Source organism: Bos indicus, chromosome 13 (assembly GCF_029378745.1).
Source record: "Bos indicus isolate NIAB-ARS_2022 breed Sahiwal x Tharparkar chromosome 13, NIAB-ARS_B.indTharparkar_mat_pri_1.0, whole genome shotgun sequence".
Classification (NCBI taxonomy): Eukaryota; Metazoa; Chordata; class Mammalia; order Artiodactyla; family Bovidae; genus Bos; species Bos indicus.
Genome location: NC_091772.1, coordinates 42,937,382 through 42,963,315, shown reverse-complemented (window position 1 = coordinate 42,963,315; position 25,934 = coordinate 42,937,382). Strand labels below are relative to the sequence as shown.

The following is a 25,934-nucleotide window of genomic DNA, read 5'->3' as shown; positions in this document are numbered from 1 at the left end:
GAGCATGTCCATGTTTCTGCCTGTCTTTTGTACTTAGAATAAAATGCACATCCTTGAATCGGACTAAAAGGTATCCTTTAATCTGCCTCTCACCTCTGCCCCACTGCATCTTGCTGTACTTCAGGCTCACTTCACTCCAAACACACTTGTCTTTCAGTTCCCAGAACCTGGGGTAGCTTTTAACCACCCAAGGGCCTTGTACCCTCGGCGGTCCTGCGGCTACCGACCCTGGCTTCCCCCTCCTGCACCTCTTCCCACGGCTCATTCTTCCCACTTCCTTAAGTTTCAGCTTAAAAATCTTCCCTCGCCACTTTATTTAAAGCTGGTTCCCCTCAACTTTTATTCTCTATTGTCACCCTGCTTATTTCTTTCATTCCTTTTTAAAAATCAAATTGGTGACTATTTTCTTGTTTTTTGTCTGCCTGTCGCTCAGAATGTAAACTGCATGAGGATGGGGACGTTATCTGTCTCGTGCGCAAGAGAATAGTGCTGAGTCCCTGGGAGGTGATAGGTAAATATTTGGTGAATGAATAAAGAGACCTGGAAGTCGATCCCTACATCTACAAGGACTAAGTGTGATGAAATAGGTACGAGTTCCTCTTGAGACTTTTGAGAAGCACAGCTTTTCTTGCAGCAGAAGATACTGAAGTTCATGTTTTGGAGGGTCTTAAAGGCAGGGATCAATAAAATATAAATCTGTTTGAAGTGTGGTTGGCTAATGGTGAAGATAAAACACGTCAGGGTCTAGAAAAAAAGAATTTCCTAAAATATATATTTTCTAGTATATGAGAGATCCTTTACTCCCCCACCCCTAAACTGTTCATCTGCCCCTGGTCTCTGTCTCAGCAGTGATGCCTCCACCTTGGCCCCAAACCAGAATTCTAGATTTTATCCTCATTCTATCTTCTTTCTCTCCTTCCACATCTACTCCTCTTTTCTTTGGCTGTGTAACAAACCACCCTAAAATTTAGTGGCTATAAACAAACCTAGTGGCTTAAAGCAGCAATGTATTGATACTGTTATCTCTTATGGTTCTGTGGGTTGAATGGGCTCAGATGTGTGGGAGTTGTTTGGGCCTGGGGCTGGGGTCATCTGAAGGCTCAAGTGTCCTGGACATCCATGATGGCACATGTGTGACTGACTGTTGACGCCAGCTGCTGGCTGGGGGCGTAGCTGGAGCTGTCAACCAGAGGAGCATCGTATGTGTGACTTCTCCATTTGGCTTGCACATCTCAAAGTATGGCAGTTGCATTCCAAGAGTAGAAATTCCAAGAAGCTAGAAATTTAAAAGTAGAAGCTGCCGGCCTCATAAGATCTGGACCTGGAAGCTGCCACCGTGTTCCTTCTGCTGAATTCTTTGGTTACAGCCATTACGGAGCACACCCAAATTCAAGAGGAGCAGCTAGAACCCAGCTGTAAGCGTCAATGAATCTGCAGCCACCTTTAGTTGGCACAGTGCCCCATTATGTTCTGGCCATTCCACCTCATAAAGAGCCTTCCAGGAACTTCCGTGGTGGCTTAGTGGTTAAGATTCCCTGCTCCCATTGCAGAGGACCTGGGTTCAATCCCTGATCAGGGAGCCAGATCCCACGTGCTGTAACCAAGAACCCGCCCTTGGCAACTGAGACCCAGCACAGCCAAATAATTGTTTAATTTATTTATTTTAGCTGTGCTGGGTCTTCCTTGCTGCATGGGCTTTACTCTAGTTGTGGCAAGCAGAGGCTCCTCTCTAGTTGGAGTTCATGGACTTCTCATTGCAGCGGCTTCTTTTGTTGCAGAGCACAGGCTCTGGGCACACAGGCTTCAGTAGTTGTGACACGTAGGCTCTAGAGCACAGGCTCAATAGTTATGGTGCATGGGCTTAGTTTCTCCATGGCCTGTGAGATCTTCCCAGATCAGGGATCGAACCCCTGTCTCCTATTTTGGCAGGCAGATTCTTTACCACCAAGCCACCAGGGAAGCCCCCCAAATAAAACTTTAGAAAAAACAAAGCCTTCCAGTCCCTTCTCTTCATCCTCAGGGCCACTACCCTAGTACCAGCCACCATCAAGTTCTCTCCTAGATAACTGCAAAAGCTTCCTTCAGTTCAGTGGTTTCTACGTCATAACCCAAGTGATCCTCATAGAAAGTGACTGAGTCAACCATGACTTTAAAATCTCTCACAGTTCTCCATGGCTCTTAGCATAAAGTTCAAATGCCTGGTCATTTCTTAAGAGGAGCCTGAATAACCTGGCCCTCAATTACCTGGTCAACCAAGTCATCACCCCAGCCCTCCTCCACCATCTTTTCTGACCCACGGCTGTATAGGTCAGTTTCCAGTCACAAAAACAGAGTTGCTCTAGGTATTTTGAACAGAGGCAGTTAAATATAGAGAACTAGTTTCAAAACTTATACAGACTGAAGGGGCAAAAAAAGGTTACCCAGAGGTGAGGAAGGGCCTGGAGCTCCAGGCAGGAGCAGGAGGGGAACGTGTCACCTGAGCCTGGCTCACGGGTGGCCAGGCCGTCTGGCTGACCCGCCGCAGTTACTGGTTACAGCCGCTGCAGAGCCACTTTGCCTCCTCTGCCCCAGGAGCCCAGGAGTCCTCTCCACTCGCTGGTGCTGCTGCTGCCCTCCCTGCAGCCAGAGAGGCTCTAAGGGCCGGGAGCATGGCTCCTCCCTCCTCTTGCCTCCAGTCTCCCCAAGCACCTCCCCAGAAGCACCAGAAGTGAGCTGGCACAGCGATCTGGTTGGTGTGATCAGCTGACTCAGCCTTTGGCAACACAGAGAAAAACAGACATACAGCCCGGAGCCGAGAGAAAGGCGTCAGAGCTGCTCTAAACACTTCTGCGTTTTGTGAGCTTGTCAGGCTTTTTCCCTTCTGGACACACATCCAGACATTGCCTCTGTCTGGAATGTTCCTCCCTTCTCCTCCTACTTGATGTCACCTGCTCCAGGAATCCTTTCTTAATGCTCCTCTGGGTTAAACTCCTCTATTCTGAGCCACCATGGTGTTATCACTTTCTCTTGGCACTTGTCATGTGGTCATAGATGGGTGTTTACTGCTCTGTGGTCCACGTTGTGTTCCTCTCAAGAGTACAACTCTCTCTTTTCATCCTTTGATTCCTTACATCTGAATCGTGTGTGTGTGTCCGTGTGTGTGTTAGTCGCTCAGTCGTGTCCGACTCTTTGCAACCTCATGGATGGTATCATAGTGGAAGTCGCTCAGTCGTGTCCGACTCTTTGCGACCCCATGGACTGTATAATCCATGGAATTCTCCAGGCCAAAATACTGGAGTGGATAGCCTTTCCCTTCTCCAGGGGATCTTCCCAACCCAGGGATCGAACCCAGGTCTCCTCCAGAAAGAGGATTCACCATCAGATTTCCACAGGGGTCAGTGACTCCTAAGAAACTGTATATGTGGATAAATGAATGAATTCACAGCTTTCCTAAAACATAAAGAAAAATACAGCTTCCAGGAAGAAAGTTTCAAAGACCATTTCAGTGATTTAACCTAAATCACAATTGTTATTGAATTTCTGTAGATAGAGAAATAAAAGTAAGTCCCAAAACTGATGATGGGCATGGAAATAACAAAATAATATGCAAAATAGAGCTCATTAGCAAGTATAATCAGTAGCAGCTCTATGGAGCTGCTTCGGGTACGGTGACTGGGAGTTGGTGGAACTGGGTAGGGCTCAGGGTGGGGCTCAGGTGTGGTGGCAGAGCAGGTAAGCCAGGTGTCCTGGTTCTCAAAAGACTCACAAGCACAGGGAAGGCATGTTCTAGACACCATCGCCCTTCAGAAAGACTCACTCTAGCATCTAATTGTAGAAACCTCGTGGGATGAAGTAATGACAGTTAGCCATTTCATTTTACATATTTGTTTCATTCTAAAAGACTAAAAAGATCTCTAAGCTGCCCAAGCTTCAGTGTTGCTTAGAGCACTTTAAAACCATTCACTTTGGAGAAGGCAATGGCAACCCACTCCAGTACTCTTGCCTGGAGAATCCCATGGACGCAGGAGCCTGGTGGGCTGCAGTCCGTGGGGTTGCTAAGAGTCGGACATGACTGAGAGACTTCATTTTCACTTTTCACTTTCATGCATTGGAGAAGGAAATGGCAACCCACTCCAGTGTTCTTGCCTGGAGAATCCCAGGGATGGCGGAGCCTGGTGGGCTGCCGTCTATGGAGTCGCACAGAGTCGGACACAACTGAAGCGACTTAGCAGTGGCAGCATAGCATTGAATAATACATAAACTTCAAATTAGCACCTCTTACTGCTTGTATTTAAATAAACACTGTATTCTAATGGCAGAGAATTCTTGTGACACAATTGGCCCTGAACTTATAAGCATCTGGGCTGAACTACAAACATTCATTTCTTAAGTTCCTAAAGGTTTTGCATTGTTGAACTACATTGGTTGGATGGGAGGTTACAGAGACACAGTTCATATTTGAGGCCCCAGGGGTACTAATACTCCTGCATCTAGACAATAGATAAACAATGATGGCATAATAACGGTCAAGGTAAAGAGAACTTGAATAGTTCAATTCCATTATTCTGTGTGACCACTTGGATTTGTTATTTGGGTTTAAAATTTAAAACAGTGAAACAGTTTGAATGCAAGGTGAAATATTTTTGTTTGATAGTTTTACATTTTCTAATGCCAAAACAACTTTTAGTTTTGTGGACAGACTTCAGATATGAGCTAGGCCTGATTTCATAAAGACTTACCAGGATTTGGGACAAACACTAAAACCTGTGACTTGGAACAGGTTGGAATCCCTGAGCAGACAGCTGACAAGTTTTAATTCATACATGAAATATCTCAGTTACCTTGTATAATACCTTTATTTTAGTTGGAATTATTCTTGTTTAAATGCAATTAAATTCTAATTGTAAGCGGATAAGGTAGGAGGTTCCTGGGGAAAGAAAACCAGGCATGGCTTTCTTGACATAAGTGAAGCTATTTTGGGCCTAAATCATTGTGTGACTAAGTCTAACTGCAATGCTTGCCCTTGAACACGTCTCAGTAGTTAATGATCTTAACGGGATAAAAGAGTGAAGAAACAAGCTTCTGTTATAAGGCAAGAGAAGTAACAACAGTAAAAACGATATTGTTAGTTGTAAAGGTTCCCAGTTCTATTCAATGGTAAAGATTAGCTTGAAGTGCTGAATCACCACATCAACTGCAACATAAGGGGTGACGATTTTGATCTTTTCTGACCCTTTGGATTTCAATTCATTAAAGCTTGGACTCTGTAGACTGCCTGAACCCTTGGAGAAGCCCCTTCCTTCTTTCTCCTGATCTTTGGCTTGGTTGTGTCTTTTGGCCTGACACCCATCAAGAAGTGAATCTAGGTTTTGAGTAACATTATGTTATCATTTATTACTGTGAAAGGCCAACATGTTGGTGTAATTTTTTCCCTTAAAATTAATGTAGTTAAACAGGATGAATTCATTACACTTGTGGGTATGTAATCTTTGTTTTGTTCTTTCTTTATTTTACTGACATGTTTTATACATACAGAATTCAATCAATTAAAAATATACTGTCAATTTTTCTGGCCATTAAAAAAAATAAATAAATAAAACCATTCACTTGAATGTTTCTTGTATTAAGTTACTTTGACTTCAAGTATCAAAAACCATGTCAGGCTACCTTACATATAAAAGGAGAATATATTGGGACTTCTATGGTGGTCCAGTGATTAAGACCGAGTTTCCAATGAAAGGGGATGCAGGTTCAGTCCCTGGTCAGGGAATTATGATCCCACATGCCATGCCACGCAGCATGGCCAAATATATATATATATTTTTTTTTTTTTTTTTTTTGAGGAGAATATGTTAGAAGGACAAAGGGGTAAAAATGTAGTTAGGGGTCTGGAAGGAGCAGGAATCAATAACTGGAAGGCTGTCTCTGAGCTCAGCTGCTCTCTATCCAGCCTCTCTGCTGTCCTCTCCTGGTGGGTCGCCTCTCCCCTGGGATGTGCAAGAGAGATGCTGGTTGGCAGCCCCGGTCTCCTCAGTTACCTGCTGCCTGTTCAGGGGTCACAGCAGCAAGAGTTCTCCGCCACACTGTGTGGACTATAGGCAGCTGATTCTTTGTGTTGGGGGTGGTTCTGGGCATGTTTTTCTGCATCCCTGGCCTCTACGCCCTTGATGCTGGCAAGACCCACCCTCTCCCCCCACCCCAGCTGTGACATTAGAATGTCTCCAAATATTGTCATTGTTCCCAGGGGGGCAAAAAACCTAAGTGAGTGAGAACCTCCAAATCAGACCGTCTAGTTTCTCATAACTTAGTATCAGATTTCCAGAGGAGAGAATCTAGTTGGCTCAGCTTGGGTCTGGGTCCAATTCCATTGGAATTTTTCTCAGAAATATGTTTATGACATCTCTATACCTTTCATATTAACCCCAAATCTTCTACTAGAAGGCCTTTGAAATAAAAATACCTTAATTGTTTTCAATTCTCTCCTCTGAGGCAGGCGCTGTGTGAGGCCTCAGTAAGCTTAGATTGGTCCTGTCTACACAGAGGTATATTTAATTCCAGGCTGATGTAATAGTTATAATAGTAATAGTATAGTCCTACTTTGGATTAGTATTGCTTTGTTTTCAAAGCCATTTAACCTTTGATATCTAATTATTTTAAATGTTAATGTTTTAAAATCACTTCTCTTCTTTGTACGACTAGGGGTTATCTGTATGTCAGACCGGAACAATGGACTGGGTCTTCTCACCAGGCATTCACGAGCAGATGCCTGTATTTTACTGGAATACTCACAGTTTGTCACAGTTTGACCACTGACCCTCAGATGCCCATGGTCCTGGGAAAAAATTCTGAGGTCAGTCTTGACTGCTACCAAAAGGAAAAAATAAACAAAAAAAACTGTTAGGAAGAACATCTTGTTTTTTTTTTAGATAACAGAAAAAGAAATTATTGGGTTATCTAGCAAATAAACATCCACTATGTAGTGATAGCTATGTAGAGTAACTCTGTTAAGATTAAAAGTGAGCTGCTGCTGCTGCTAAGTCGCTTCAGTCGTGTCCGACTCTGTGTGACCCCACAGACGGCAGACCACCAGGCTCCTCCGACCCTGGGATTCTCCAGGCAAGAACACTGGAGTGGGTTGCCATTTCCTTCTCCAATGCATGAAAGTGAAAAGTGAAAGTGAAGTCTCTCAGTCGTGTCCGACTCTTAGCGACCCCATGGACTGCAGCCCACTAGGCTCCTCCATCCATGGGATTCTCCAGGCAAGAGTATTGGAGTGGGGTGCCATTGCCTTCTCCGAAAGTGAGCTGAGCTTACAGTTATTAATCTCTCCCCATCTCCCAAACAGTGTACTGCTCCCCCAGTCCCTTCCAATCTACATCAGCATCTCCCAGTGATGCTGGCAACTCAAGATGCTTTCCCCGGAGAGAGGTCCTTGTAAGTTAGAGAAGCACTGCCTTCATACCCTCTTTCAGGAGGGCTCTGAGAAGTTCTCACTGCCATAGCCATTTAGGAGAGAATACAACAGTATTTAATAAATTCAACATGCAGAAACCCTATGTCCCAGCTCTCTGCTCCTGCTGCTGCTGCTGCTGCTGCTAAGTCGCTTCAGTCATGTTCGACTCTGTGCGACCCCATGGACAGCAGCCTACCAGGCTCCGCTGTCCCTGGGATTCTCCAGGCAAGAACACTGCAGTGGGTTGCCATTTCCTTCTCCAACGCATGAAAGTGAAAAGTGAAAGTGAAGTCTCTCAGTCGTGTCCGACCCTCAGCGACCCCATGGACTGCAGCCTACCAGGCTCCTCTGTCCACGGGATTTTCCAGGCAAGAGTACTGGAGTGGGGTGCCATTGCCTTCTCCGTCTCTACTCCTGAGTAGATATCAAAAAGAAATCTTCTGGTGTATGTGTCAAAATGTTCCTTGGATTCTAATATGTGGCAACAAAGAGCTGAAAGTAAGCTCCCAGCAGCAATCAGAAGGATTAAACTACAATGTAGCCAAGCCAGGGAGGCTGAAGACAGAATGAACATCCCATGACTGTGTTGTAAAATTGTAGAACACATGCATCTTATACATTGTTCCAAATATACTTGGGTTTAAATACTTGAGTTGCAATTGCATTCATTGGAGAGCAGGTACATGACAGAGATGTCACCCAGTCCAGTCTCCCGCTTCTCACCACATAAGAAGCCAAGACAAGAGAGACAACGTTTTGGGGCGAGGAACAGCGACTTTATTCAGAAAGCCAGCTGACAGAGAAAATGGTAGGCTAGCATCCCAAAGAATCATCTTCTTGTTGTTTTTCAGTCACTAAGTTGTGTCTGACTCTTTGCGACCCCATGAACCACAGCACGCCAGGCCTCCCTGTCCATCACCAACTCCCGGAGTCCACCCAAGCCTATGTCCATTGTGTCGGTGATGCCATCCAACCATCTCATCCTCTGTCGTCCCCACTCCTCCTGCCCTCAAGATCTTTCCCAGCATTAGGGTCTTTTCAAATGAGTCAGCTCTCTGCATCAGGTGGCCAAAGTATTGGAGTTTCAGCTTCAGCATAAGTCCCTCCAATAAACACCCAGGATTGATCTCCTTCAGGATGGACTGGTTGGATCTTCTTGCAGTCCAAGGGACTCTCATGAGTCTTCTCCACCACCACAGTTCAAAAACATCAATTCTTCGGCGGTCAAGTTTACAGTCCAACTCTCACATCCATACACTACTGGAAAAACCATAGCCTTGAGTGCTGCTGCTGCTAAGTCGCTTCAGTCGTGTCCGACTCTGTGTGACCCCATAGACGGCAGCCCACCAGGCTTCCACATCCCTGGGATTCTCCAGGCAAGAACACTGGAGTGGGTTGCCATTTCCTTGACTAGACGAAATTTTGTTGGCAAAGTAATGTCTCTGCTTTTTAATATGCTGTCTAGGTTGGTCATAACTTTCCTTCCAAGGAGCAAGCTTCTTTTAATTTCATGGCTGCAGTCACAGGGCTCCTTTTATACTAAAAAGGGCAGGGGAGTTGCTGTGACTGGTTGTTGCTAACATCTTAGTGGCAGAATCTTTTGTTCTTGCAGCTGTCCATGTAAGGTCTTGGTCACGATATTGCTATAAACCTCCAACAAGACAAATGTTATTGTCTGTTCTGCAACTTCTTATCTATGAAAGCAAAGTGTTACACTTTTAAATGTTAGGACCTTGAGAATGAGCTATCCTATAAATTTCTGGCTACAGGCAACATCCTCTTAGCATCACGGACTCAATGGACATGAATTTTGAGCAAATCCTGGGAGACAGTGGAGGACAGAGGAGCCTGGCATGCTGCAGTCCATGGAGTTGCAGAGTCAGACACGACTTAGCAAATGAGCAACAACAGGCAATGTTCTTTTACAAAGATGCAGAGCCAACATGACTAAGTTCAGGCAACAAAGCACAGAGCTGGAGCTAAAGGAATAGATCCAATATGGAGTCAGGTTTGTTCTCTGTTACAGGGGAGCAGAGTGGGGGACAGAATAATAAAATAGAAGGAGGAACCTGAGATGAGATTTCACAGATTGAACACATGCCTTTAATTTGATTCCTTCCTCAAAGTTTGCTAAAAGGGCATTAAAGGAATAAAAAAGGATATAAACCCATAAGTTCAAAGAGAATACAAAAATAGATCAGCCGTTGAAAGAAGCTGATGGAATTTTGAAGAATGGAAAGCAGATGGGCAAACCTGACTGACTTAACAGACCAGAGGAAGCCGAAATGTCAGAGACTGCACAGAGGTAAGGCATTAAGAAGCAAATTCGTTCAGGCTAGAAGACTCCAGAAAAGACAAGAAGTTAGGGGAACCTCAAAGGCCAGGTTGTGAGCAGGGGTGAAAACAGAGCTGGCTGGAGGTCTCCCTGCTCTGTTGCACAAAGGCAGGCAGTTGAGTCAGAAAGGCCCTGATTCTGGCACATCAGGCATACAAACATGCCACAATCAAACAAAAGGGATTCTGGGCAGGGTGCCCAGAGTGGCGGAGGTGAGGGGTGTATGGGAAATCCCTGTATCTTCCACCCAATTTTTTTAAATTAATTATTTATTTATTTGGCTGTTCTGGGTCTTAGCTGTGGCATGTGGGATCTAGTCCCCTGACCAGGAATCAAACCTGAGCCCCCTGCACTGGGAGTGTGGAGTCTTAGCCACCGGACCATCAGGGAAGTCCTCTTCCACCCAGTTTTGCTGTGAACCTGAAACTGCTCTAAAACATAAAGTATACTAAAAACAATAGTAATAATAGTAAATAAAAAGTTTTTTAAAGTGCTTTGGGATAGAGTATCATTTTACAAAAATAAAATGTAGCATTTTCACTTTAGATCATAGAAAGAATCTGAATGGCATTTGTCAGCTGAGAAAACTGCGATTCAGGGAGGACTATCTCTTGGCTAATGCTCTGGGGGGATGGTAGATGCTTCCTGGGCCCCTCCCCCTCTCCACACACACTGCTGGTTCTAAGTGACCACCAGTCACACGTCCTGGCAGCGATGGGGCCTACAGTGGTCTCACTGGTTCCTCTGGTTTTTATGGCCACAGGGGTTTACTGGCTATGCGTGCACATCGAAAAACAACTGGATCTTTCCTCTTCTGTGGAAATAAAAGCAGCTTCCAAACAAGGACAGGGGTCTGTGTTGATGTGTCTATCTGTGGATCTGAGCTGAAGTCATTTCATTCTTGCCATCTTTCACACTCAGATGAGCTTGTCATCATGTTTATCTCATTTCTGTTCAGTCATAAAGCTTTCAGGTGTCTGATGCTGATGGCCCCACCTTCTTCAAACATTATAGAGTCTCTGCCTTCTAGAACAGATGGGAAAAGACTCGGGAGGGCCCACGAAAGCTCCCCATTTTATGGATGAAGAAACCCATGCCTAAGAAAGTCTAGGTAGCTTGCACCTCTAACCACCATCTGTCAGTTAAGTTAAATTTCGCTGGCAGTGGAATCCCATTAACATTGTGTGTGTGTGTGTGTTAAATTTTTTCCCATGAAACAAAAATAATATTATTTTCTAGCTTATGGATATTGATGTGTATCTCCAAGTTTATTGTTTTTCAGATTTCAGGAGTAACATGGTGGAAGTTTGTAGAGCTGCAAATAATAAGTGAAGTGTGTTGGGATATTAAAAATAGGGAATGATGAAGGTTAAGGCAAACTAGAGAGGCAGTGCTTGGCCTACAGGGGATGTGTGTGTTTTAAGCTTTTCTTTTTTTGAAGTATGGTTAACTGTCTCTCTGTGTCTCCCTGTTTATATTTCTATTTCTTTCTCTATCTCTCTGTCTCTCTCTTTCTCGCTCTGTCTCTGTCCTCCTAGCACTATCAGGTGGTGGGTTTCTCAGGGCTCTTTCTCTTTGGGGTCTTCGTTCACTTCAAGATGCAGAGTACCAGGGCCTGGGATGTGGAAAGAGGCCATGGACACAGCGAGGGACCCCCTTCCTGTTGCTCACCCAGCTGCATACTGGAAAACTGCTCTGAAGATGAGCATGTTGGTCAGATAGCTTTATGTGCATATTGAGGTCACAGGCACCAGTCCCCAGGTAGGAGGCATGTGGGGACCCTGTGTTGCATAAGGACTGTCCCTCCTTTCCTATGACACGTGGACCTGGCTTTGACCAACTCTGCAGCTCAGCTGGTAGGCAGGAGAACTCCTCAGGTGTGGACCTTAGAGCCAGAGTTTCTATGGTGTCAGAACACTTACACTGCAGTTCACCCTTAAAAAGCCAGTGGTATATATTTTTATTAATTTTTGATTTAAAGATAACACGCATAGTTTAAAAAATAGTCATATAAGACTTGAGCATACAGTGGAAAGTAGCATCTGTTCTTTCTGCTCCAGACCTCCACGCCCCTCTTTTAACTTCCTTATGCATCTTTCCAGAAACATTCTCTATATATACAGGCATAAACTCATGTTATATGTTCATGGTAGCTTATTTAAGGCCTGAGAATTAGAGGATTTTTTTTTTTTTTATAAGGCATAGGCCTTGCCTATAGAGAACCTCTTCAGGTTCTCTCTACCTGGCAGAGGAGGCAAACAGGTAAGAGATTTAAATGTATTAAGAGCAGCAACAAAGACATCCAAATGCCTCCAGGGTGTGTAAAGAATTCTCTCCACTCAACAATAAAAAGAAGACTCAGTTTTTAAAAAATGAGCAAAGGACTTGAATAGACATTCTTCCAAAGAAGATATACATGGGGCTAACAAGCCCATGAAAAGATGCTCAGCATCACTAGTCATGAGGGCAATGCAAATCAAAATCATGAGATACCAGAACACACCCATGAGGATGGTTGCCGCATTGAAAAGTGAAACAAAGGCGGTGGAGACACAGGAGCCCTCATACGTTGCTGGCAGAAATGTTAGATGGTGCACCCACTGTGGAAAACAGCTTGGCAGTTCCTCAAAATGTAAACAGAATTACCCAGCAATTCTGCTCCTGGGTTTGATCCCTGGTCAGGGAACTAGGTCTCATCTGCTGCAACTAAAGATCCCATGTGCTGCAACTAAGACCTGGCACAGCCAAATAAATAAATATATATAAATAAATAAGATGCTTAATTTCACATAATGTGAATTTCACCTCTGTGAAAAACAAAACAAAAATGCCTATGAAATTGTAGGTAAGTTAAACAACACATAGAGAAGTCAGGCCAGCGGAGGAGGAGGGGTGATTAAGTGCCAGGTAGGGTCTGGAGAGCTGTCTGGGCACAGATTTCCTCTGGGGAGATAGATGCTTTGTCTGAGCAATGGAGCCGAGCGCAGCTGTGTGCAGGGACCCATGGTTCCGTTTCCTTCCAGTTTACAAGAAGGCTAGTGCTGCTCACCAGGCAGACAGGCCTTCACTGCAGGGCCAGCCATGCTGCTGGAGTTGTTTAGAGCTTGCTTGTCTGGAGGCAGGAGGTGGGGCTGTGCTCCAAGGACCCCACGTCCCCTGCCCCATCAGGGAGGTTGCACAGCATCAGGGGAGGCAGTGCGATTCCTGGGCAGGACAAAGCCGCCCTTGTATGGGTGAAGTAGAGTGTACAAAGTACATTCTCCTCTGGGGGTGAACTGCCACCCTATAAGGCACGAGGTTTCTATCCATTGAACAGAGCACCTCATTTTGTGTCTGAGGGTCCCTGGGCAGTCCTGTCCTTCAGGTCTGGGCTGAGCACTGTGCAGGGTGGGGATGGGGGAGGCGAGGGGCTGCTCCCTGGATGACCCTGACGATGGAATCAAGCAGAACTTGATGGCAGGTGTGGCCCAGGAGTTAACGCAGGTGTGCTCCATGAAGATTCAGACCACTTACAAAAGGTAAGGCATCTGCACCCCCCCATTTCCCCTTGTCTTAGGCTTTCCTACCCATTGAGGGCCCTTTCTGAGGCCAAGCAGTGCCATGTGCTCAGTCGTGTCTGACTCTTTGTGACCCCATGGACTGCAGCCTGCCAGGCTCCTCTGTCCATGGGTTTCTCCAGGCAAGAATACTGGACTGGGTTGCCATTTACTGCTCCAGGGGATCTTCCCGACCCAGGAATTGAACCCACATCTCCTGTGTCTCCTGCATTGCATGCAGATTCTTTTCCCGCTGAACCATTGGAGAAGCTCCCATGCCAAGCAGATCTTTCCTTTAATTAATAGCAGACCCCTGCTTCTCTTCCCCATGAATCCTCTTCCACCTGCCCGTTCTTTCAAGGTGTCTGACAAAGATTCAAGCCACTGCTTTGTGCTTCTGCTTTGGCCGGGCACTGGCCAGTACTCACCATAAGCGGATTCATTTAGCCCTCATAATCACTACATAACAGAGGAATTACTAGGTCTGCTGTACCAATAAGGAAATAGACTCAGGGAGGTTGGTATTTGGCCAAGATAAACACCTGGTTAGTGGCAGGATAGGATTCATCAGTTCAGTTCAGTACAGCCACTCAGTTGTGTCTGACTCTTTGCAACCCCATGGACTGCAGCATGCCAGGCCTCCCTGTCCATCACCAACTCCAGGAACTTACTCAAACTCATGTCCATCGAGTTGTTGATGTCATCCAACCACCTCATTCTCTGTCATCCCCTTCTCCTCCCGCCTTCAATCTTTCCCAACATCGGGTCTTTTCCAATGAGTCAGTTCTTCACATCAGGTGGCCAAAGTATTGGAGTTTCAGCTCCAATGAATATTCGGGATGGACTTTAGGATGGACTGGTTGGATCTCCTTGCTGTCCAGGAGACTCTAAAGAGTCTTCTCCAACACCACAGTTCAAAAGCATCAATTCTTTGCTGCTCAGCTTTATTTATAGTCCAAGAAAAACTATATATAAACTATACCAGAAAAACCATAGCTTTGACTAGATGGACTTTTGTTGGTAAAGTAACATCTGCTTTTTAATATGCTGTCTAGGTTGGTCATAGCTTTTCTTCCAAGGAGTAAGTGTCTTTTAATTTCATGGCTGCAGTCACCATCCGCAGTGATTTTGGAGGCCCCCAAAATAAAGTCTCTCACTGTTTCCATTGTTTCCCCATGTATTTGCCATGAAGTGATGGGACTGGATGCCATGATCTCAGTATTTTGAATGTTGAGTTTCAAGCCAACTTTTTCACTCTTCTCTTTAACTTTCATCAGGAGGCTCTTTAGTTCCTCTTTGCTTTCTGCCATAAGGGTGATGTCATCTGGGTATCTGAGGTTATTGATATTTCTCCTAGCAATCTTGATTCCAGCTTGTGCTTCATCCAGCCTGGCATTTCGAATGATGTACTCTACATATAAGTTAAATAAGCAGGATGATGATATATAGCCTTGACATACTCCTTTCCTGATTTGGAACCAGTCTGTTGTTCCATGTCCAGTTCTAACTGTTGCTTCTTGACCTGCATACAGATTTCTCAGGAGGGAAGTCAGGTGGTCTGGCATTCCTATCTCTTGAATAATTTTCCACAGTTTGTTGTGATCTATACAATCAAAGGCTTCATACTTTAAATTTATTTATTTTTTAGATTTTAATATATGTTTATTTTTGTAAAATCAACACCCTAGTAACACGGCCATGACTAAGCTGGTGCTGCTGGAGGCACCACCTAACCTCTGGGCTGCAGACCAACTACAAAGGCCCCTGGGCCACTGGCCCAACCACCCCAAGGCCAAGAGGCAGCAATTTGAATGTCACATGTTGGCAAAGTCTAATCTTTTTTCCTGCACCATGTGGCATGTGGGATCTAAGTTCCCCAATCACAGATTGAAACCCATGCCCCCTGCATTGAAAGCACAAAGAGTCTTAACCCCTGGACCAGCAGGAAAGTCTGGAAAAGTCTCATTTTGACCACACTTTCTGGTAGAACTTGATGTCCTTGGAGGGGACCCTAAAGTTTTGCAGGCAGGCCCCAGGGATGCATGATGCTGTTGATGTGGGTGATACTATTGACATGCAAGGGTTCAGGAAGAGGAGGAAGGAGGCCATGGAGTCACTCCAGAACATCAGGGTGAGGCCCATGAGTATGACCCTGCTCCTGAGAAGGTCAGGAAACTCAGGAGCCCCACGAAGAAGAGGGCAAATGAGACGAGCAAGAGGGCGGAGCCCACGGCCCACTTGTGCTGTGAGTTTGGTGGGGGGGGGGGTCCCTGCACAACTGGGACACTATGAGGAGCTCCAGGCTCCTCATAGTGATGATGACCACCACTGCCAAGGTGGCCACGCTGCAGGCCACCAGCATGCCTGTGGCCAGCCTGGGCACATGGGCCTGACTTGAGTCTCAGAGGAAATGCAGCCCAGTCTGGTTGGAGCCAGTGCAGAAGTACCACAGTCTGAAGAGGTCATCAGCCAGGAGCCATTGCCGTCACAGATGGAGACGAAGTGGAGGACCATGGCCCGGGAGTCACAAAGGATGATGAAGGCTCGGTGAAGGGTTCTAAGAAGGACCAGTGGGGCCTCCTTTGGCCAGCAACCTGTGTCTGGACACAGGGAGATTGACCAGAGGGCTCTTCATTCCCTCCTGCCTTGCTGCCTCCACACCCCCTCGCTCAGATCTGCTGGGTCTAAATTTAATGTTAATAAACTGCCTGCTACTATAAACCAGTTATTGAAGAAATGACATATAACATCATTAAGTGACATGTAATGTCATATAATGAGAAATGACCCTCCTAAATGACATAATATCTCAACAGAGTAAAAATGAGATTTTTGCAGTAGCAACAGTGTGTTTGCAGAGAGATGGGAGGTATTTGGGTGTGTATTTTCTACGGGGAGGAGGTTTCAGAAAAAAAAAAAAAGAACAGACCAGCAGGTACTCAGCGAGTCGGAATAGCTGTGGCACCGGAGAAGGGAGTCGTAGCATCAAAGAAGGGCCAGCATTAGTCCCAGGAAGATGGGCATTTAATCTTTATTTTTATCATGGGTTGTCTTTACTTCTGATCAGTGCGTTCTTTTCTTTAATAACTAAAGCAGATGTACAATGTATGTTTGATAGGCCATACGCAGGCTATTTTAGTTAGCATAAAATTTGAGTTAATTCAGGGATAAGCCAGAATGACTTCCCCATACCCCAGCAGATGAACATTTCTTTTATCAATCTGTTCTTGAGTTTTCTAAATATATAAACTATTTAATTCCTTAACATAGGACACATACTTTCCCACAAAAGAATGAAACTTATTACCTGCTAGGAGTTTCACATCTCTGCTCTCATAATACTCCAAGTTCCTGATTCTATCTTTATTTTTATTTACTTATTTTTTAAATTAATTTTTACTGGGGTATAATTGCTTTGGGGGCTTCCCTGATGCCTCAGCAGGCAAGAATCTGCCTGCCAATGCAGGAGACACAGGTTTTTTTGTTTGTTTGTTTGTTTTGAATTCAAAACATTTATTTACCATTCACTACTCTGCAAATACAATTCTCCCAATTCAGTTGGGACAAAAGGTACTTTTGTTACAGTTCAAGTCAGGAACAAGGAAAGAGAAAAAATGTATTTGGAGTGAGAATGTTTTAATAACCCTATATTCATTCCAGAGAACAATAAGTAAAGAAATTACGAGCAGTATATGTAACAGTAATATTTTCCTTAGATACAGAAAGCACCTACTTTAAGACAAATTAATGGGAAATCAGCATTGGGAAAAGCTACACAACAGAAGAAAATGACACATAAATGAGGAATGGTTTGAGCTTGACCGCAGTTACTGAGACCCACTCCAGGTCTTCTATCCCAGGTGAGGGGGCGGCTGGAGATCCAAGGGAAGCCCTGAGAGCCCATTCAGCTCCGGGCAGCTGCAGTCTGCGGCTGTTCAGACTGGAGTTGTTTACCAAGATATTCCCAGTTGTGCACCGTGAGCTTCTGTACAGCCAGGAGGGCGTTGTAGCGCACCTGCTGGTCCTCGTGGTTCATCACGCGCTGCTTCCCACCCAGCTGTTCCATGACCCGCTTGCCTCGTGGGTAATGGCGCACATACTCCCCAGCGTCATGGGCGGCAACAGCTAAGACTTGGGGATCGTCAGACACCTCCAGAAGTTCGGTCAAAATTTTCAAGAGCTCATCATTCTTTTCATTTAACCTCGCAGCATTCTCTCTCCAAAATTTCTCAGATTTGTGCACAGGACTACACTCCAACCTCCCAGACTTTAGTTCTGAACTGTACTCATCAAATGAGCTGAGATCCTGGACACTTTCACCGAGTTTCTCCAAGAGGAACTTTATATCCTCACTGATGTCTTCGTCGTCGTACTTCTGCTGCTCCAAGTTCTCCAGCTGTTTCAGGACTTTGCACTGAATCATCGCCAGGGCATACTCTTGGCGAGTTTCTCGTTCAACTGACTTTTCTAAGAAGTTACGGAATGCTGCGAGGATGATCCTCGTCACCTTCTCTTTGACCGACTCCTGCAGGATGTCGGACAGGACAGGGATGATGTTGTAGCGCCTCAGGTGTTCACACATCTGTGGGCTGAAAGCCAGGAGCCACACGGAAAAGATCATCTGATACTGGAGCTGAAAGCCACACTTGTTACTCAGAACGCCCATGATGCAGTTCACCCCGTCTGCCTCCACCCAGGCGAAGCGGTACTCATTGACTCAGAGCATCAGCTGCAGACACCCGGCCACGCACTGCACATACTGGGAACTATCGCTTGAAGAGACTGTTTCTGTTTCAACAGCGATACCGCTACCACGCAGTTTCTGTGAACTCAGTTGAGTCTTTATCCAATTGAAATAGTAATTCAAGTCGCTGCCTTTCATCAGTTCTTTTCCCCAAGCTGCTAACTTGGCAATAATTCTTGCTGCCATATGAACAGTAAAGAGATCCTGGCGATTCAGCATCGGCAGGAAGTAGGACCAGGCAGTGTTCTTGCTACGTTTAGCATAGTCAAAGAAAATGCTAACACGCTGGTGATTTTCCTGCAGTGTATCATCCACCAGGGTGAGTATGTACTGAACTGGTCTGCTCTTTGGAAATATGAGTCATCCGATTTATAAATGTCTTAGCACACTGACTGCCTTCAGTCTGAAGCATCTCCTGCTTCTCCTCAGGACTTCTTTTCATCTCAAATCTTTGAATGAACTCGCAGTCTTCAGAAGAAATCATCTGCCCCTGCAGGTAGGACTGCCAGTTCACTTTGTTCGCACGGACTTCCGCAGCCTTGGCGGCAATGATGTTGTTGGGAACAGCAGCATCCACAGCGCCCCGAATATCCATCTTGGTCATCTAAACTCATGATCTTGACTGTTCTTCTACCGATCCAAAAGAGGCAGGAGGACGCGGCGGTCCGGGCGCCGAGTCACAGCCGAGTCGGGGGTCCTCCCGGTCCGGAGGCCTGGGCGGCTGCGGCGGCGGCGGGTCCGCACAGAGGAGATGTTGAGGGCGGAGTAGGCTGGAGGGAGGAGACACAGGTTTGATCTCTGGGTTGGGCAGATTCCCTGGAGAAGGGAATGGCAAACCACTCCAGTATTCTTGTTCTGGGAAATCCCATGGACAGAGGAGCCTGGCAGCTCCTCTGCCAGGCTGGCAGCCTGGCAGCCCATGGGGTCACAGAGAGTCAGGCACAGCTTAGTGAGCAAACAACAACATAGGTGCTTTATAATACTGTGTTCGTTTCTACTGCACAGCAAAGTGAATCAGCTATGTGTACATATATCACCTTCTTTGGGGATTTCTTTCCCATCTAGGTCACCACAGAGCACTGAGCAGAGTTTCCTGTGCTGTTCAGTAGGTTCTCAGCAGTTATCTATTTTATACATAGTATCAGTAGCATATGTGTGTTGATCCCAGTCTTCCAATTCTTCACCCCATCTGTATTTTTAAATAGTGATGTGTTTGTAGCATCTACACCTGACAAGTCTTGTAGGGTAGCAGTATCCCGGATGACCTGCAGGAAAAAACAGTCCACTTCCTGTCGGGCCCCAGAGGAATTGAGAGCACAGTGAGGTAATGTTTAGTTTCTCAATCGTGTCCAACGCTTTGCAGCCCCATGGACTGTACCCCACCAGGCTCCTCTGTCCATGGAGTCCATTCTCCAGGCAAGAATACTGGAGTGGGTTGTCATGCCCTTCTCCAGGGGATCTTCCCAATCCAGGGACTGAATTTATGTCTCCTGCATTTGCAGGCAAAATCTTTACCAGTGAGCCACCAAGAAGCCCTGAAGTAAAGTTACCAGTTGGCTAAATGCTGTCACAAACCAACGGACACCACACCCAGCAGAGCCCTCCACACCCTGCCCCTGGGATTCCCAGATGCTGTGACAAAACAGACCCAGGACAGGGAAAGGGAATTCTGCCCTTTATAAAAGTATCTGACAGAAATGAAAGCCTTTTGCTTTTTCAGGAAGGTATTTAAAATGTGTACAAAAGGCCTACTTACATTTAACTGTAAATGACAAAGCGACCAGAGGGTTTTGCAATGACAGGTTGTCTTGACACATCTGCTGTTTAGTCATGCCCATTTCATAGGGCCTGGCAACCCCCAGCAGCCCTCGGTAGCAGGGATTCCATGGGAAGTTCTGGGTTAAATGAACAAGTGATGAGAAGTGTGTGCAGATGGACAAAGGCAGGCAGGCAGGAATAAAGGGCAAACACTGTATTTGTGCAATGAGAGTACGATGACATTGAAGCCCCTGAAATTGCCTTTTGGTGTGACTAAAATGCTATTAGATAAATTTAAGGTGAAAGTATTCACCTGCAATCATACCTACTCAGTGAAGCCTTGTGTAGCAGTTATGTAGTATACAGTTTGTCTATAAAGAAGTAGCATGGAAGGATGTCCAAGATATAGTTATGAGAAAAAAGAAAGTGAACTCCCAAAATAAAGTATTAAATCATGATCAGATTTTTGTAAAACTCCCCATACCGCACAAATGTATACCCTCCCTGGTGGCTCAGTTGGTAAAGAATCTGCCTGTAATGCAGGAGACCTGGGTTCAATCCCTGAGTCTGGAAGATCCCCTGGAGAAGGAAATGGCAACCCACTCCAGTATTCTTGTCCTGGGAAAGAAATCTCATGGGCAGAGGAACCTCATGGGCTACAGGCCATGGTGTCACAAGAGTTGGAGATGACTTAGCGACTAAACCACATAAATATATATATATATTTGGTTACACATATACAGAGAAAAATCTGGAAAACTGTCCACTAAACCATTTGCTCTGGTTGGTTCCAGGAAGGCTATCAGGGAACTTTCATTTTCCGTGTTTGTAGTTCTGTATTGTTTGCATTATTTCCGTGCATACACTTTATTTTCATAAACATTTAAAATCTTAAGCCTTTTCTTCTATGTTTCCCTGCACTTGATCATATCTTAATTTTGTAGTTAGGAATAAAAAATGCAAATCACCCATTTTATTTTATTTTTAGTGTCTTTTTGAAATATAGTTTTTATTTTCTATTAGAGCATAGCTGATTTACAACATTGCGCTAGTTTTAGGGTTTACAGTAAGGGATTCAGTTACACATATACATCCACTCTTTTTAGATTCTTTTCCCAAATAGGTTATTACTACAGAATATTGAGTAGAGTTCCCTGTGATACATAGCAGGTCCTTGTTGAATAAATCACCCATTTTAGCTACACCTTTTTTGTTTTTTGGTAACTGCATTAAAAAATAGTCTAATTCTTGGCTCTGGGCCTCACGCTGAGGTCAGCACAGACTCAATTCTGAACCAGCACTGTATTTAGCTTTTCACAAGTCACTGGGCTGTCGGGTGGGAAGAGTAGCTGTTCTTCCTCCTGTAGTGAAAATGTGGAATCACCATATATTTTCATCTGTGTAAGTACTAATTTCCTCCCATAGCTGTCTTCTCTCTCTCTCTCCTTTCTCCTTCCTGTTTATCTGGGCGGAAGCTGGCTGTGCTTGTCTAGCATGGACTCAGGAAGGATGGAGACCACCTCAGAGGGGATAAAGTAGAGAAACTGGACCTCATCACTGGTCTTATCAACATTTATCTGTGAGCTCTCTCTCCCTCTCTCTTTTTCTAAAACATTGTTTTTAATTGAAGGATAATAGCTTTATTATCGAACAATATTGTGTTGTTTTCTGCCATACAGCAACAAGAATCAGCCACAGGTACACGTATGTCCCCTCCCTCCCACTTCCCACCCCGTCCCATCCCTCTAGGTTGTCACAGAGCTCTGGTTGGAGTTCCCTGAGTCATCCAGCAAATTCCCACTGGCTGTTTCACATGTGGTAGTGCGTATGTTTCCATGCTACTCTTGCCATTTGTCCCCCTCTCTCTTTCCCCTCTCCTCCGCCCAGATCCATGAGTCTGTTCTCTGTGTCTGCATCTCCATTCCCGCCCTGCAAATAAGTTCATCTGTACCATCTTTATAGATTCCATATATACGCAATTTTCCTCTTCACTGGGAGTCTTTGCTGGTCCAGGAATCCTGCAATTCTGAGCCTGGGGGTTTGTTTCTCATCTCACACGTGGGTCAACCCAAAGGAGCCCCTGCCTCCAGGAACCTCCTCTTCCCTCCTGGAGGCAGTGATGTCTTCTTTCTAGGGGAGCACCCTCTCAAATCTTGGCACTAAACACACTCTAAATCACAGCCTCAGCATAACCTCTTACTTCACTCAGAGGTATTTTTCGAGTCTTCCTGTAGAACTGAGTATTTCACTTACAACGTAGCCTTGGGCCTATTTACTCTCCAGTCGGCCAGGGGGACCATCGGTCTTGAGATTTGCTCTGGTGAAAATACCTAGAGAACTGAGTCTTGTTACTGATTTGAAAACCACTTGTAATTTTTTTTTCTTTTTCTGTCCCTCCCTGTCCCTGCCCCTCACACTTCCTCATGGGCTAATCCTTTTAAAGGTTGTTACTTGCCCACAGATCCAGGAGATGGTGAAGGACAGGGAAGCCTGGCGTGCTGCAGTCCATAGGGTCACAAAGAGTCAGACAGAACTGAGCGACTGCAGCTTGCCTACAGAGAGCACCACCCCATCTTTGGATTAAAGAAGAGGGAAGATTATTGTTTATCCCTGAGCTGTGGGGACCCCTGTCCCATCTTTGGACTCTAGCGAGTGGGTGAACCAGCCCAGGCTGTTGCAGTGGGTTGCAAAGCTGGGACGTCTGAGAAGTGCCGTCACAAGCCGCTGCTTCTCTGCCCCTGCCCCCACGATACCTTGACTTTTGGAAAAAATATGGCGAAGATCAATTAACCCCAGTGATGCGAGTGGTGGAAGAGTGCCAGGTACACGCCCTCAGGCTCTGCAGCTTCCCCTCCTGTGAGCTCCTTTGATTTGGAGAAATGACACTGAGGTAAAAACCAAAAGGCAAAGCAGGGGAAGTGCGGTCAGGCTGCTTAACTGTCTTGTTGTTAGCAACCCACTTTCGGTCCAGATTGACGCCTGGATAGTAAAAGTGTTTGCTTATTATGTTCTATGCGCTGGAAAAAAAAAAAGAGTAAGACCTGTGTGTGTGTGTGTGTGTGTGTGTGTGTAGGAAATTCACCGCACCAGGAAGTCAAGCTCCTTGCTGAGGCCAGTGAGAAGAGGTCAGATAATTTCTCAGGCTTTTCTTTCCCTGGATTATATTCAGGAAGCTAGAGGGGAAACTGAAGTTCCTGCCTTGGCACATTCTCACTGATATTTATTTATTAAAACTTTTTATTTATTTCTCTTGGCTACACCAGGTCTTAGTTGCGGCATACAGGATCTAGTTCCCTGACCAGGGGTCGAACCTGGGCCCCTTGCCTTGGGATGCGGTGTCTCAGCCACTGGACCAGCAGGGAAGTCCTTGTCACTGATATTTAAAAGAGAGAAAACCTCTCGATTATTGGAAAGAAGCAGCGATGCACTCTGATGCCTTCAAGAGCTCGCATCTGGCTGACTGGACATGCAGGGAGCGTCAAGCTCAAGACTTCAGAGGGCAGGGGGCCAGGTGGGTTTTCAGATGCTTGGCTGAAGAGCAGACAAGTTATTGTACTTTGCTCAGCCTTGATTGGACTGGATGGACTCTTAGACTTAAAAATCTAAGAAATTTTGATAACACTGTTCTCTGTTGCAATTGGGGAAACCGATACTACATGACAAGCAGTGGCGATGCTTTTAATGACAGGTTACAAAGCAAATAAGGATGTCAGAGAGCCAGCCCTTCCCTAAGTGCCTTCAATGTGCCTTCTGGTGGGCGTTGTGGCCTTTCTACAGATGAGAACATTGAGTCACTTGGTCTGAATTCTCCTGGATGGGGAGTTGCAGGGTTGTGTTTTAAACAGAGTTCTCTGCTGCCAAAGTCCGCTTCCTTCCTTTTATCTTACGCACTTGCCCTGACGCAGCAGCAGTGAGCTTGGGGGCACCTGAAGACAGCATCGCCAGGGCAGCAATGCCCAGAGGAGCCATGTGACTCTTCATGTGATGGGTCTCTGGCCCTGGCTTGTGAGATGGGAAACAAAGGCACCACTGTTCAGCAGAAACCCACCGGGAGAGGCAAGTATTCTCTGTGAACTGGGGTCTCATTTAGGGTTGCCAGACCTGGCAAAATCTGGGACACCCAGTTAAATCTAAACTTCAGATAAGCCACAAATGCTTTTCAGCAGAATTACATCCTGTGAAATATTTGGGATGTACTTATAATAAAAAAAGCATTCGTGGTTTATCTGAAATTCAAATGTAACTGCATCTTCTCTGACAACTCTGACCTCATTGTATCACATCCTTGCTGTTGACTCTGCTCAGGAAACCCTTGCCCACTGTCTCCAAAAATCAACATGATTTCCGCCCTTCCAGGCCCAGCCCCGATGCCATGTCTTCCGAGAAGCCGTCTCCTCGCACGGCCCCACCACACAGAGCCCTGATGTAATCACAGAACAAGCCCTGCTCCTGTTACAGATGTCAGCTTCCTGAGGGCACAGGCTGGTCCCCTGTTCGCCGCCCCTCCCTGACCCTTCACTCATTCCACAAAGACTTACGTGGGGCCCACCTGTGCCACCTGGAGGAGGAAATGGCAACCTACTCCAGCATTCTTGCCTGGAGAATCCCATGGACAGAGGAGCCTGGCACGCTACAGTCCATGGGGTTGCAAAGAGTCGGACACGACTGAAGCGACTTAGCACGCATGCATGCACCTATGCCAAGTGCAAAGCAGGCATGGACCCTGATCTTGTGGGTTTTCATTTTGCAGAAAAGCTGGGTGTTCTCAGGCCAGTTACGAGCAGTTGTGTGAAGGGATGGAACAGAATGTGGCAGAGGGCTGCTCTGAGGCTGTCGGGGGCTGGGATGAACAGGAGGAACCCACAGGACAAGTCAAGAGAAATTTCCAGAAGACACTGAAGTGTAAGAAAGTCTGGTCAGTTTGGGGAACTGAAGGCAGGGAAGTGGGACCCAGAGAGAGGTTTTCTATGTGGTGGGTGGGAGGCAGGGGCCCGCAGGCAGTGTGGGACCGTGCATGCTCCACCCTAAGTGGAGATGATGAGTCTGCAAGTGGGGGAAACCATCAGATGTGTTATTAGCTTTGGGGGCTGCTCGCGAGTTATGTGAAGGGAAGCATAAAAGTGGAGGAAGCAGGAGCACTCAGAGGCCATTATGGGAATTCAGGCCAGACAGACGTGGGGGAGGCAGTGTGGACAGGGGCTCCCACAGTAGTTCCAGGCCCACTTGCTATCCCACCTGGTCTGGAACTTGTCCACCCTCCCCAAACCCCTTCCCCCGAGGTAGAGGCTATCTGCCTTACCCCTGAAGCTGGGCAAGACTTCCCCAGCCGACCCTGACTGATGGCAGGTGGGGAAAGGCAGTGTGGACTCTCCCTTCTCTGGACGCTCACCTCTGGGACCCCAGCCCCCATCCCATGAAGACACACCAGCCCATAGGGAGAGGCCTCGGGGGAGGCCCCTGCCAAAACCTGAGCCGCAAACCGGCAGCATCGATACCAGACGATCCCTGACCCACAGCGTCCGTTAGATTCTGGCTAAACTGCGGCCCCCGGGACTTGAATGGGATTGATACACCTACCTTCCTCAAAGGGGACATGACTCCCTTCCCAGGCTGAGGAACAGGCTTAGGGCCCAGAACACTGACACCGGGGGTCTGCCTGTCCCCAGCTGTCCTAACTCACCCTGGGTTGGCTTTACCCAGGCTGCTTACTTGGGGCAGAAATACATTTGTGTGTATGCCACTGTTATTTTGGGTCTTAACTATGGGAGCAGAATTGATATCCTAACTAATGGAGGCAACAAGGGAGGTGTAAATAGAATGGATGGAAGCTCTGAGAAGGAACAGTGACGTGTGTGAACATTTTATTGATCTGCCTTCCCCACGGGCACGTGTATAAGGTCAGGAAGGGGGAGGGTTTTGAGAGTATATGGGATCCACACTCACGGAGCAAACGGTTTCTTCTTTGCTTTTGGAGGACATGTTTTTATTGACCTGCAGACTTCTTTTTTTAATTTATATTTTAATTGGAGGATAATTGCTTTACAGTGCTGTGTTGGTTTCTGCCACACATTAACATGAATCAGCTGTAGGAATACATATGTCCCCTCTCTCCTGAACCTCCCTCCTACC

General features: G+C 46.1%; 1 protein-coding gene, 1 long non-coding RNA gene and 1 pseudogene across 2 annotated transcripts in view; 1 reads left to right on the top strand and 2 right to left on the bottom strand.

Annotated features, from left to right (window-relative positions):
* Positions 1-12,822: 12,822 nt before the first annotated feature.
* The window catches only part of LOC139186499 (uncharacterized), a 17,452-nt gene continuing 4,340 nt past the window's right edge, over positions 12,823-25,934 (top strand). Inside the window, exons 1-2 of the long non-coding RNA XR_011570086.1 lie at positions 12,823-13,285; positions 23,069-24,707. This is a non-coding gene — a long non-coding RNA (uncharacterized lncRNA). The remainder of the gene's footprint in view (positions 13,286-23,068; positions 24,708-25,934) is intronic.
* Positions 15,266-16,426, bottom strand: LOC139186631 (voltage-dependent calcium channel gamma-like subunit; annotated as a pseudogene).
* Positions 16,777-18,800, bottom strand: LOC109568067 (V-type proton ATPase subunit H-like). Its single transcript, XM_070801087.1, is given in 2 exon segments — positions 16,777-18,383; positions 18,385-18,800. Coding segments are annotated over 2 exon segments (1,443 nt in total). The 5' UTR covers positions 18,652-18,800; the 3' UTR covers positions 16,777-17,207.